Source organism: Hylobates moloch, unplaced genomic scaffold, assembly GCF_009828535.3.
Source record: "Hylobates moloch isolate HMO894 unplaced genomic scaffold, HMol_V3 SCAFFOLD_1, whole genome shotgun sequence".
NCBI classification, from domain to species: domain Eukaryota; kingdom Metazoa; phylum Chordata; class Mammalia; order Primates; family Hylobatidae; genus Hylobates; species Hylobates moloch.
In genome coordinates, this window is record NW_026652276.1 from 12,305,751 (window position 1) to 12,319,779 (window position 14,029).

Below are 14,029 nucleotides of genomic sequence, written 5' to 3' on the forward strand. Positions count from 1 at the left end.
CATTACACCAGTTGGAGACATCACTCTGTGGGGGCCCACGACATTTCTGGCAGCGACCTTGCTGTCTGCCCAGTGTAATTCCATCATGTTCTGGACCAGTTTTTCTTTCTCTCTGTTTTATCTTTTTGGGCTTTTCTCTTTCTATGGCTCTTTCTCTGTTTCTTTTCTGTCTCCATCTTGATAACTCAGGGTTTCTCTTTTGCTCTTCATCTCTCCCCATCCCATGCTCCCCTGATCCTGCTCTCTCTGTTTCTGCCCTCCCTCCACCTCTGACTTCTTGTGTCTTCTTACATAAGGCCTTTCTTTCTTAACTACGGCACAATTGAACCCCTCAGCAACTAGTTCAATGCTTGGCAATATAGTCAGATTTCAGCAAATACTCATTAAAATGAACTGATTTTTTTTTTTTTTCAAATCACTTCTGTTTTTCTGGGAGAAGCTGTCAATTCTTTTTGTTCAATTAAGGTCTGCTTCTTCTAGAATATGGTTCCCTTCCACTCCATTCCCCTCCCCAGCCCCTTCCTTCTAATGAGATTCTGTTGTATTTTAAAGTGCCTAGAAGAGAAAATGGCCCATAGAAGGGGACTCAATAAATGTCAACTCCTGCACTCGTTTGAAAGAAATTGCAGTATCTCTGGATAAAACGAGCCAGGAATCTGGGCCTCCCCTTCCACCTCTCCTTCCTTCTCACCCTTCACATTCTATTCATTACCAGGCATTTCTATTTACTGTTTAAATGGCTCTTGACATTTATATTCCACATGGCCCTGTCACCACTCTCATCCCGGCCGTGATTTCCTGAGACGATCGCAGCAGCCTCTTCACTGATTTATTCCACATTGATTCTTGCAGGTCTTATCCCCATTCTCCAAAGGGTAGCTGGAGCAATCTCTCTGAAATGCAAATCTGATTTTGTATTCCCCCACCACCCACATTAAAGATACTGCCAGGCCTGACACCTGCCTGTTTCTCTTTTCTTTTCTTTTTCCTTTTTTTTTTTTTTTTTTTTGAGATGGAGTCTCGCTCTGTCACCCAGGTTGGGATGCAGTGGTGCGATCCCAGCTCACTGTAACCTCTGCCTCCCAGGTTCAAGCAATTCTTCTGCCTCAGCCTCCCAAGTAGCTGGGACTACAGGTGCATACCACCATGTCTGGCTAATTTTTGCATTTTTAGTAGAGACAAGATTTCACCATGTTGGTCAGGCTGGTCTCGAACTCCTGACCTCATGATCTGCCTGCCTCAGCCTCCCAAAGTGCTGGGATTACAGGCATGAGCCACTGTGCCCAGCCCAGTGTTCTTATTTCTTCTCTGCCCTTTGCTCTACAGTGGGTTCCAATCCATGTCTGGAACAAATCACAAGCCGTGTCCCCTCCACCATGGGTCTTTCGCACCCACAGCTTTTCCTGCCTTGAATTTCCTCATCATTCTTCTGCACACCCCTCCCTTTTAGCTCACTTTTCTCTCTTCCTGGCAGCCTCCCTGGGGCAAAGTCAGCTCTCCTGCATCTCCTCCCTCTCCTCCCTCCTGGAACACCAGGCCTCTCATTGCTTATACTTCCCAGTTATGATTTTCCATTGACTTGAATGATTGATCAATGTTTTTCCCCTCATAAGTGCCCCAGTAAAGGCACTTTGTCTGTTTTTACTCACGAGATAGCCCCAGTGACTAGCACAGTGCCTGACACATAGCAGGTATTGAATAACTATTTGTTGACTTAAAGAATGAATCGATCGAGGAGGCAGATATGAGAAACAGAGAATTACCAACCTTCCCCATGTGGCTACTAAAGCCAGAGAGCCTCTGCACTGAAGGAGAGTATAAACTCATGGTATGAACAGTGAGGATAAGATTTAGAGCTGGCTTTTCATCATCCATCCCTTTGGAAGCCCAGGGAGGGAGGTGGAAATTTGTAGATGGCTCAGTAACATAAATAATAGGGAGGTTTTACAGTCAAAAAATTTAATTTAGCTTCTGTCTTTAGTCCTTTCAATTTAATGTTTATAAAAATCACAGCAAGTGGAAATGTTGACTGACTTGGGTCTTTTGACATTTATTTTCTTTTCTGGCTGAGGTGCCATGAGCAATAAAAGGATAAGAAATTAGACATTAAAGAAATAAGTAACATCAGCAGCTATTGTCCACCACACACCAACGAATGTTCTTCATTGACTTACACAACTTCCTCCATGTTCACAAATATTTTCTGGCTTTATTGTGTGTGTGTTGTGTGTGTGTGTGACTGAAGCACGATTACTCAGTGAAAACCTGTGCAGTTATCAAAACCAGCATGGTCGTTTAAACAAGAGCATCTGAACACTTAATAGGATTAATGTGAGCCCAGATGCTTGCCTCTGTTTTTATTTCTGTTCTTTAATTGATTTCTATTATGAACCTGCCAGCAACAAGAGAGGCTAAGGGAGATAGACACACGCTCGTGTGCGCGCGCATGCACACACACGCACGCGCCCACACAGATTCCCTTGAAATAAAGCTCTACACAGCAAAATGAATGCATCTTGTCCCACATTCCAGAGCGCCGAAGGGCTCTATGACCATCAGTGAGTTTAGCCAGAATTTGAAAGCTCACAATCATGTTAACATAATAGGATTATTTTCTCTGTGCCCCATTTTTTTTTTCTTTTTTTTTGAGATGGAGTCTCACTCTGTCACCCAGGCTGCAGTGCAGTGGCGCGATCTTGGCTCACTGCAAGCTCTGCCTCCTGGGTTCACACCATTCTCCTGCCTCAGCCTCCCGAGTAGCTGGGACTACAGGCACCTGCCACCACGTCTGGCTAATTTTTTGTATTTTTAGTAGAGACGGGGTTTCACTGTATTAGCCAGGATGGTCTCGATCTCCTGACCTTGTGATCCACCCGTCTCGGCCTCCCAAAGTGCTGGGATTATAGGTGTGAACCACCGAGCCTGGCCCCCATATCTTTAACTACTGTGGGTGAGGTGGAATATTTGATCTCCCAGGAACTGGCCTAGACTTGAATCAGAAAGTCATGGGTTTTCACATTTTATCCACTCATGCTGAAAAGAGGGGAAAACATCCTTTGAGCTGTGATGCATCATTAAAGGAACCACTCTTCACAGCCCCGCACTCACTTCAGCCTGACCATAAAGTAAAAACAAATAAAAGCCCCAAACACCTTAAATTCACTCTTACCTTGAATTCAGTCTGCACGAGGGTATTGAGTGGCATGGCCTCCCCCTGGTTGTCCTGATCACAGCACCATGGTCTTCGAAGGTCCTGTTTGCCTGAGGCAGCAGGAAGCACAAATCGCCCTCCAGAGGTGATACTGACAGATGAGTTGCTGGGAATCTGTTGCACGAAGTGTGAAAGCCATCTGGCTACAGCTAGAATCTTACAGTTTTGGATATTTTTGAGTGTGATTAGGGATGGGCGAGGAGAGGGAAAGTACTCCTGTGAGCAAACAGTGTGGAGCCAGAGCCGGTGGGTCCTGGATTGATGTTTAAATCCTGTCTTGAGACAGTACTGAGAGGGAAGATGGTGAAAGGCCACAGAAGGCTTTGCCTTTTACTGGGGAGAGGAGGACTTGAGTGACTCTTAAGACCTTTATGCGGCAAAGTGTCCTGTTCTGGAGCAGGTCAGGGTCTGTGGGGTGGAATCTGGGCTCCACCGTGCCTTTGCTGAGCTGGTCAAGGCTGTAGGGCTGTGGTCTTTTCATCTGAAAAGTAGGAAGAGCACTAGCTAGAAACCAGCTTCACCATGTGGCTGGAGGCTTCATAAGGGGCACAGAGAGGAGTCCCAATCCAAGGGCACAGCATTCAACAGGGTTCTCGTTAGCTCAAAAATCACCAGGCAGGGTCTCCCTTCTTACTCCGCTCTATCTCATTCGCTTGGTATGAGCCAGTCCCAGATACACCAGGGCCTGTTTCCTTTGGTGGGATAGCAGTGCAGGAGAGAGTCACCCCATGGGCTATGTTATGTCAAACCCACAAGGGCAGAAGCCCCCCCTGGGTATTGTCCAGAAATCCTTTTGCTCGAATGGATGAACTCTTACCCTTCACAACAATTTGAAACCCACACGTCCTCAAATCTCTTCAAGTTGCTTTCATCTTATAAAAAGGATCTAGAACAGTGGTTCTCAAAAAGGGATTTTTGTCTTCCAGGGGACATATGACAACGGGGACATTTTTAATCATTATAACTGGGAAGGATGGTGTTATTGGAATCTATTGTGTAGCGGTCAGGGATGTGACTCAACATTCTACAGTGCACAGGGAAGCTCCCCGCAATTATGATCTGGTCCAAAATACCAACAGTCTTGTAACTGAGGAACTCAGATTCTAGGTGTTAAGGACTAAATTAGTCCACCGCGCAAATTCATATGTTGAAGTTGTAACCTCCAATGTCTTTGGAGATAGGGCCTTTAAAGAGGTAATTAAGGTTCAATGAGATTATAAAGGTAGGGCTGTAATACAATAGCACTGGTGTCCTTATGAGAAGCACTGACACACAGAGAAAAGGACATGCGAGGACTCATAGAGAAGGCCACCATCTGCAAGCCAAGGGGAGAGGCCTCAGGGGAAACCATACCTGTTGACACCTTGACATGGACTTCTAGCCTCCAAAACTCTGGGAAAATAAGTTTTTGTTTAATTCAACCAGTGCTATCGTATTTTCATGGGAGCCCTAATAAACTAACACACTAGACAATGAGTTTGGAGGCAACATGGGAAAGAAGGAAGAACACACAGGATTGACTACGTGGCTTTGGGCAAATTTCTTTACCTCTCTAACTCTTAATTCCTCATCTATAAATTGGGATGAGTCATGCCCATTGCCTTGGGTTTTTATGAGAATTAAACAAGTTAACACACCTAAAGGGCCTGACATAAGGCAGATGCCACTAACTTGCTACCACACTGGACGCTCCATGCAGGTGGAGACCTGTTTAGCTTTGTACACAGTACCCAGGGCACCTGGAAGGTCCTGGAGCACCATAGAAACATTTTAAAAGTGCATCGAATCAATTGATAACATTTTGGGTGCTTATTCAACAATTTTATTTGTGTAGCCTTTTCCGACACAGATACCACAGGTATAGCTGTGAATACTGCATTTGCAGACTCTACCCTCAAGCTTATCCTGTAGTGGAGGAAGAGACATGATAATCAAGTAAGGAACTATGATAAAAATAGGATTTCAGACAGTTACAAATGCTATGATGGAAATCAGCTGAGTGTCGTGATGAGTTGCTGGTGGGAAGAGCTACTGTACATAGCATTGCCAGAAAACTATCTGACAAAGTGATTTTTGTTGATGTTTTTGTTTTATGGATATAGATATTCTTTATTGGAGATTTAAATTCCACTAGAGCTGTTGTTCTTGTGAAGTGTTTTTTTAAAATGATGAATAATTCTTGGTACAGTCTTCTCTTGGTTTATCAAGTAGTACATTCTAGGAAAACTCAGTACACCTTTTTTTTTTTTTTTTTGAGATGTAGTCTCGCTCTGTCTCCCAGGCTGGAGTGCAGTGGCACAATCTTGGTGCACTGCAACCTCCGCCTCACAGGTTCAAGTGATTCATGTGTCACAGCCTCCCAAATAGCTAGGATTACAGGCACCCACCACCACGCCTGGCTACTTTTTGTATTTTTAATAAAGATGGGGTTTCACCATGTTGGTCAGGCTGGTCTTGAACTCCTGACCTCAAGTGATCCACCTGCCTCAGCCTCCCAAAGCGCTGGGATTACAGGGGTGAGCCACTGTGCCCAGCTTAAAACTCAATATATCTTAAAATGGTGCTGTACATATAAAGAGGTTAGGTTTTAGTTTGGGAAAGTTATCAACAGGGTTTTTACCTACATGAGGGTCCAGTGGAACAGTCCAATGTTGTGAAGAATGAGGAGGCATTCTTTGTTGTGCAGGAATATCCAGGGCATTGCAATATTTAATATCTTTGCCCTCTCCTACCCTCCTAAATTCCAGTAGAACCCTCCAATCATTGCATAAGGATCACTCCCACCCCTCATTTTCTCTAAACACCCTCTAAGGGCTAGCACAGCCAGCATTAAGAGCCATGGTTTTGAGGGTGTTCAGTGACCTCCTCATCTTCTAGTCCAGTGGTCATTCTTGCTCATTAGAGCCTCTGACACTGCTAACCCACTTTCCTTGATATCCTTTCATCCTCTGGCTTCCATGACACTGCATACCTTGGGCATTTCTCCTCCTTTTTGCCCAATCCCTATCCGGTGTCCTGATCTGGCTCTTTGTTCTCCACCTGCCCATCTGGTCTGACCTTGACCCCTTCTTTTTTCCCTTCCATTTTCTTCTTTCCCTTCCATTTTCTTCTTTAATGAAAATTTCAAAACCACTTCCAGGCGAATAATTCCCAAAGTGCTCTTTCTAAGCCATTTACACACATACTTCCAACTGCCACTTGGACCTGCCCGAGTGTGCCCAATCTAAACATGTCCAAAGTTAAACTGGTCTTCTTCTAAGCCTGTTTTTCCTCCTCTAAGCCTGTTTTTCCTTTGGTGGTACCTCTTGGTGATAATGACTTCATCCACTCACTCAGCTAAACATGGCAGCCATCTCCACTGCTCTTTCTCACTCCCCCCATCTGGTTGGTTGCTGTGCCCCGTCAATCCAAAAGAAATAATGGGAACTGATTATTCGGGAGCAAATCATACAAAGATGGGAGCAGTGCTGATAAAGATCAGTGCCTTCGAAAGGGCCACTCTGATCCCACCCTTTGATCGTTTATTTTATTTTTAAAAATTCTTTGGACTAGCCTAATTTCTTTTTCAGACCTTGGGCATACTGCCCTGAGCTAATTTGTTTGCCCGAATTAATTATCAGCAGGGGGTGACAGGCTCATTTTCACAGAAGCCCTCTCTTTTGGAAGGAGTGCCTTTTTATTCAAACTGTCCGATTGAGGCTGCTTGGCACTGAGTATAAAGGGTGCCTTGACATTTCCATGAAGACATTTGAATGTTACCGTCTCTGAAGAAACAGTTTTAGAATATGAAAGCTTTATCTTTTTCCCCCCAAGGAAGAAAAACATCACCAGCTTAATTATCTCTGTAAAATAACTTCCTCATTTGCTTTTCATATTGCTAGTATAAAAAGATAATGATACTGTTTTCAAAAATGGAAACAATTAAAGATGATCTTGCAAAACTTGCTTGTTTGATTTTTGTCTATTTAAATGCCACCTCAATTCAGAGGTCAAAGATGCGTGCAGGGTTATGGTTATATATTACCCTTCCATGTTGATTGTTAAAAGATCTCCTAGGAGGGCAAATGCAATTGAAAAGGTGCTGCTGGAGATTGTACTCCTCAATGACCTCAAAAAGCTTCTTATATTAGGAGAAGCAAAAGATACTTAACTCTTTACATATACATGGATATATATGTATATATTTCTACCTCTCTCTCCCACTCTATCTCTCTCTCTCTACATATTTATATATCTATATTTCATGTTTTATGTTTTTTACCACTATATATAGTTTTTATGTTGTGTATTTTTTACCCACTATATATATAGTAGATAAAAAATATATATAGATGTAGAGATATAGATATAGGTATATAGATAGTGCTAAAATATATATCTGTATATAATAGTGGTTAAAATATATATATATTTAATAATACATATACATTTATATATATAGTGGTAAAAAACACAGCATTAAACGTACCTTCTTAACAAATGTTTAAGTGAACATTACAGTATTATTTACCATACACACTGTTTTCCAGCAGATATCTAGAACTTATTCATCTTGCATAACATCTTGCATAATTAAACAGCAGCTCTCCATTTTTCCCCTTCCACAGACCCTGGCAATCATCATCATTCTACTTTCTGCTTCTGTGAGTTTGACTATTTTAAAAATACATCATATAGGTGGAACCATACAGTATTTGTCCTTCTGTGACTGGCTTATTTCATGTAATGTAATGTCCTAAAGGTTCATCCATATTGTAGCACATGACAAGATTTTCTTCCTTTTTAAGGCTGAATAATATTCCACTGTATTATGTACCACCTTTGCTTGACCTGTCCATTCTTCTGTCAGTGGACATCAAGTTGTTTCTACTTCTTGGTTATTGTGAATAATGCTGCAATGAACATGAGAGTGCTAGTATCTCCTCCAGATCCTCTTTTCGATTCTTTTGGTTGAGTACCCAGCAATGGAATCGCTGGATCATGTGGTGGTTCTATTTTTTTATTTTTTGAGGAACCTCTATAGTTTTTCATAGCAGCTGTACCATTTTACCTTCCTACCAACAGTGCACAAAGGTTCCAATTTCTTCAAATCTGCCCTAACACTTGTTATTTTCTGTTTTTGTTTGTTTTGTTTTGTTTTTTATAATGGCCATCCTAACAGGTGTGAAGTGATATCTTGTTATGATTTTAATTTGCATTTCCCTGATCATTCGTGATGTTGATTAGTGATGTTATTTTCCTATGCCTGTTGGCCATTTGTATTATTTTGTACCATACATGACTACCAACTCAAAATGGACTAAAAGCTTAAATGTAAGACCTGGAAGTATACAACTTCTAGAAGAAAACGTAGGGGAAAAACTTCATAACGCTGGCCTTAGGAATGACTTCTTGGATATGATATCCGAGGTGCAGGCAACAAAAGCACAAATACACAAGTGGTACTTCAAACTTAAAAGGTTCTGCATAACAAAGGAACAATCAACAGCATGAAAAGGTAACCTATGGAATGGCAGAAAATATTTGCAAACAATACATTTGATAAGCGGTTAATATCCAAAACTCTTGTTAAAAGAAAGATCTTTCATTGAATCTAAATCAGGAATCAGCAAACTTGTTCTGCAAAGGGCCGGATAGTAAATGCTTAGGCTTTGCAGGCCATATGGTCTCTGTTGCAACCACTCAGTCCTCTGTTGTAGTGTGAAAACTGCCATAGACAATATGTAAATGCGTGACTGTGGCTGTGTCCCAATAAAACTTTATTTGCAAAAACAGGCTGGGATAGATTTGATCTGTGGGCCATAGTTTGCTGACCCCTGGTCTAGAACAGAGTTTCTCAACCTGGCTGTATTGTTATTTTTTTCTGGATGGTCTTGTTGTGGGAGGCTGTCCTGCACAGCCTCCTGTAGAACTGTAGGATGCTTAGCAGCACTCTTGACTCTACCTACTAGATGCCAGCAGGAACCCCTCCCCCTACCTCTAGTTGTGACAATGAAAAATGTCTCCAAACATTTTCAAATGTCCTTTGGGGGACAAAATTGCTGCTAGTTGAGTACCTCTTATCTACATGATGGAAATACTCTAATGAAGGATATAGAAATATTTCCCTAAAGTTCCAAAAAGTAGGGTAACATACTACTTTTCAGAAGAATTGAAAACTATAGTATATTTGTCTTAGGTAGGTCAAGTGCTCCTCAAAGGGGCCATTATCACAACCGAAATTTGGAAAGCTGTTCAAAAACAACTGAAATGGCAACATATTTGAAAAGTGCTCTGTTAATAATGCAAATATGAGCTTAACCTACTTTTATGATAGGCACAAGAAACAAAACAGTTCAACATATTAGCATGTTCTAATGGGACTTTCTGAGTTTGAGAGTTGGTTGTGCGTTGGAAAGGCTAGGGAAAAGCTAGTAGTTCTAATTCCTACTTGGATGAGGGCTTATTTTTTCTGCTTATCTGAATTCAGAACGAACACAGACAGTGTGACTTTTGAAAACACTCATATGTTTTTCATTGTTTGGACAGGGCTGGACAAAAATGGCCTGGTTTCACTGCAAATTGGCAGTAACACATGTTTTCAAAAGTTGAAAACAGCATAACCCTCATGAGTGAATCTCAAAGAATGTTGTCTTCTTGTCCTTTAGAATAAACACCTGTTTTACAAATAGGAGGGTAAAACCCATCTTTATCAAGAAATTGTGGGTTTATTTTTTCTTCACTTACATTATTATTTCTTTAGTAATTTAAACATTTAGGTACAATTTAAAATATTATAATTTATATACTAATATCTTTAAACAAGCAATAAAAAAAATACCCTCACACATTTCATCAAGAATTTCAGTTAAGCATTTTGAGCTAATTTTCTTTTCTGACTTGAAAAGGAAATACAGATATATTTTTCTAATGTGGTTCTCACACTTTTTGTTTTCTTTTGTTTTTTTTGAGATGGAGTTTTGCTCTTGTTGCCCAGGCTGGAGTGCAGTGGTACAATCTTGGCTCACTGCAACCTCTGCCTCCTGGGTTCAAGTTATTCTCCTGCCTCAGCCTACTGAGTAGCTGGGATTACAGGTGCCCACCACCACGCCTGGCTGATTTTTTGTATTTTTAGTAGAGACAGAGTTTCACCATGTTGGCCAGGCTAGTCTCAAACTCCTGAGCTCAAGTGATCAACCTGCCTCGGCATCTTACCAGCACTTTGTGGTGGCATGAGCCACCACACCGAGCCAGGTTCTCACTCTTGAAGGGAGCTGTTTGCTTCTCCCCTGCTGTAAATCCTGCTCATTCACTATCTCTGATGGCCGCAGCAGACACACTCAGTGACTGGATCACCCTAACACCAACACCGTTGGATGCACTATGATGAAAATGTCAGTGGATAAATGGAATCACTTCTTTTATACTTGGGATCATGAAAAAGTGTGATAAGAACAGGCTTCTTCATAGCCTTCCCCCAAATCTACCTTTCAACTTTACTCCAAGAGATCTAGCTCCTGAAATCCCATCTGTTTGTACCATACTTTCTAATGAATACCCCCAACTGCCTTCCCGGCAGGCTGGTCCCGCGTGGGTTGTAAATGGGATGCATTTGACAGTGGGCCTTTCTCTCTGTCTCTCAGGTTACCACGGCCTCTACTGTGAGGAGGAATATAACGAGTGCCTCTCCGCTCCGTGCCTGAATGCAGCCACCTGCAGGGATCTTGTTAATGGCTATGAGTGTGTGTGCCTGGCAGAATACAAAGGTGAGAGGTCGCCTGGCCTTCCTGTGCCAGAATGGCTCTAAATGACATCATGTATTTTTTGGTGTAAATGCATAAACCTCTAATTGGACCATGAATTGTTCAGAATGAAAATCAAATGCTGAAGCTGGCATGATTAATGGGTCCAAGGAGACCAGTTTGCAAGTCTCTGGTTTCTTCCTGATAGATTGAGAAACAACTCTCTCTCCTGTCCTGTTCTTCATGGATCCTTGCTCTCCTTTTTGTTGAATGTGTAAAAAGCTGAAAACAAAAAGTGATATAAAGATGGACTGTCAGACATAGGTCAGAGACCATGGCTGTGAAAACTGTGGAAGAGGAAGGATGCTGTCCTATAAAGCTTCTTATGTAGAGATAGAATGCTGTTCTTCCTTGGGGAGGAGACAGGCGGAGTCCCATGTATTGGCAAATAAGTTAATGCTTATTAAAAACAGGCGACATTGACAGAATGTTTCTAATGTGTGGACCCCGTTCTAACCCCTAATGTGCATAGCTCACTAAATCCCCCCAAAAACCCCATGAGATGGGCAGTAATGCTCTTCCCCTATAAGCCTGGTGAGCATGGTTCCTAAAGCCCTTTCTCTCAGCCTCTCCATTGGCCTCTGGCCACGTTTTGTGGATGGCAAGGCTTCCTGGAGCCCGGGTACCCTCAGACGGCCCTGTTCCAGGAGAGCCTATTTATCAGCTGTTGCACACATTTCTCTAAGCCATGACTGCAGGGCCGGGTTTAGATTTTGGAATGCTTTTGTGGGCTCTATTTATAGCCATTTCACTTAACCGCTTGCTCCTATTGCTGCTTGCTTGATGCCATCCACCTGCCTGGAGACCTTGCATTGCCCTCACCGTTGCTTCTCTTTGGATGAACCTACCTTTATTTAGTAACCTTTTTGGCAAGTCTCATGGCCTTGTAGGCTACACTGAAAACTTGATTAAGCTCCTGGATAAAAGGGCTGAAGCTGGGCCAAGTCTTGACTTTGTGTTCCACAGATCTGATGCTTCTTTTGGAGTATGACGTTCGGTTAGAACAAAACTCCACTAACATCTACCAGGACACAACAGCAGATGTGTTGGCTTCATTCTCAGGCTTCTCAGTTCTGAGTCTATCTATCTATTATCTTTCTCTCTACCTATCTTCAACCTCCTTCTTTCCCCTTGCTCCTTTCCATGTCTATAAATATTTTCATAGATTTCTTACTCCAAACAAATGAAGATTCCAGGAAGATGGTAGCTCACATTGACATTCAATATCTCTGATCCCTCCTGACTCTCTGCTAGGGATGGCTCAATAAGGTAGATGACCCTAAATGGGGTCATCTGAAGATCCGGGGTCTCAGGAAAGGGTATGTGTGCTGGGAGCCTTTGCTTAACAACAAGAACAGGGGATGAGGGCTCCAGAGAGAACTGATGACTCAATGAACAGATGAGTCCAAAAATTCCTTCAGCTTATAGAGAGGAAGTGCATGCTGTAATTGTGCTGCATCTGACCCTAGGAGGCAGAGGGGCGTACTGATCTCATGGATATGGGCTGCTCTCTAAGGAAATTGCACAGTAGGCAGAGCTGCCCCCCCACCCCCCATTTTTTGTGGCCTTGAGAACACCAAACTGGGAGGCCTCTCTCTGCCTCATGCCTTAGTACACAGGGCCCCATTGGCTGCCCATCCAGCCCTGAAGGGGAATGTGTTATGTTGTCTGTCTCAGCCGAGATTTCCACCCTCTAGCCTGGCCAGTACAAGGAGCCCACACCAGCAACTCAGAGAGGGAGAAAAGTTTTGGGAAATAAAAACAAAAATTGCAACAACAGCTCTAAACACTCAAGAAAGGAAGTGAAGAAAGTAATGTATACCACTCAAAATTGAATTTGGATCTGAATAAAAAGGAGGAACTAGTGCATGAGAGAATCAAAATATGAGGAAGTGGAAACCACGAGTGAAAAGACAGGAAACATGGAGAAAAGATTCGAGAGATCTGCTTCTGCTTGAGCGATGGGTGCTCAGAAGAAGGAGCATGTGGAAATAGAAGCAGAATTCACTAACTCCTAGAAGGAGGTGTCTGTGAGGTGAAGAAAGTCTTACTTTCAAATAGAATGGGCTCACAGGGCAGTAGTGGGATTAATGAAGGAGACGATATATAATTTGAGATTTCCTGGTAAAATTTGTAACTGCAAGATAAAGAGAATTTTTTACAAGATTCTTCGAAGGGATCACAGGTTACATACAGAAGAAAGAGAATCAAACCAGCATTGTACTGCCCCTCTCTATCATGAAGGTAAAGGATAGCAGAGCAGCGTTTCAGACTTTTAAATGAAAAGGACTAGGAGTTAAAGGGTTGTTTATATTTGAGAGCAAAAGAAAGACATTGCCATACATTCAAGGATACAGAAAATGTAGCACTCTATACCCTAAGATAAGTACCTTAATAAGCATCCCCACCAAATAGGAACTAAATCAAAACAAAGATATCCAGATAGGGGAAGACAGAGAATGGAAGGAAGGGATTTATCCCTTTAAATGCAGGCATAAATCTAAATAGATGATATTTATGTGATTGTGAATGGTAATATAATGGTGAAGGAAAGTCTCTTGAAAAAAGTAGATCCACCTTCTGTATCAGCTATCTATTGCTGCATAACAAATCAGTACCCAGTACTGGCTTAAAACATGCTTCTATTGCCTGACAGTTTCCTAGGTCGAGGTGTGGCTTAGTCAATTCCCAGCTCAGGGGCTCACAAGGGTGAAAGCCAGGTATTGACTGACTGAGCTCTCATCTGAGGCTTGAATAGTGAGAGATCAGCTTCCAAGTCCCCTTAGGTTATTGGCAGAACTTGTATCCTTGTGGCTGAAGGATTTGTGACAGCTTGCTCTTTGAAAGCCAGCCACCATGACAGAGCCCCCACTGCTTCCAGTCTTGAACTTCCGGGAAGGCCTGGACTTTTTTTTTTTTTTTTTTGTGATGGAATTTCGCTCTTGTTGCCCAGGCTGGAGTGCAATGGTACGATCTTGGCTCATGGCAACCTCCACCTCCCGGGTTCAAGAGATTCTCCTACCTCAGCCGCCTGAGT

The 14,029-nt window shown here is 42.4% G+C and overlaps 1 protein-coding gene across 2 annotated transcripts in view; it reads left to right on the forward strand.

The window, feature by feature from the left end:
• Positions 1-14,029, forward strand: part of DNER (delta/notch like EGF repeat containing) — a 366,652-nt gene that overhangs the window by 289,580 nt on the left and 63,043 nt on the right. For both annotated transcript variants that reach the window (XM_032754076.2, XM_058437649.1), the window contains one exon: positions 10,834-10,956. In XM_032754076.2, coding sequence (XP_032609967.1) covers positions 10,834-10,956 — 123 coding nt within the window. The remainder of the gene's footprint in view (positions 1-10,833; positions 10,957-14,029) is intronic.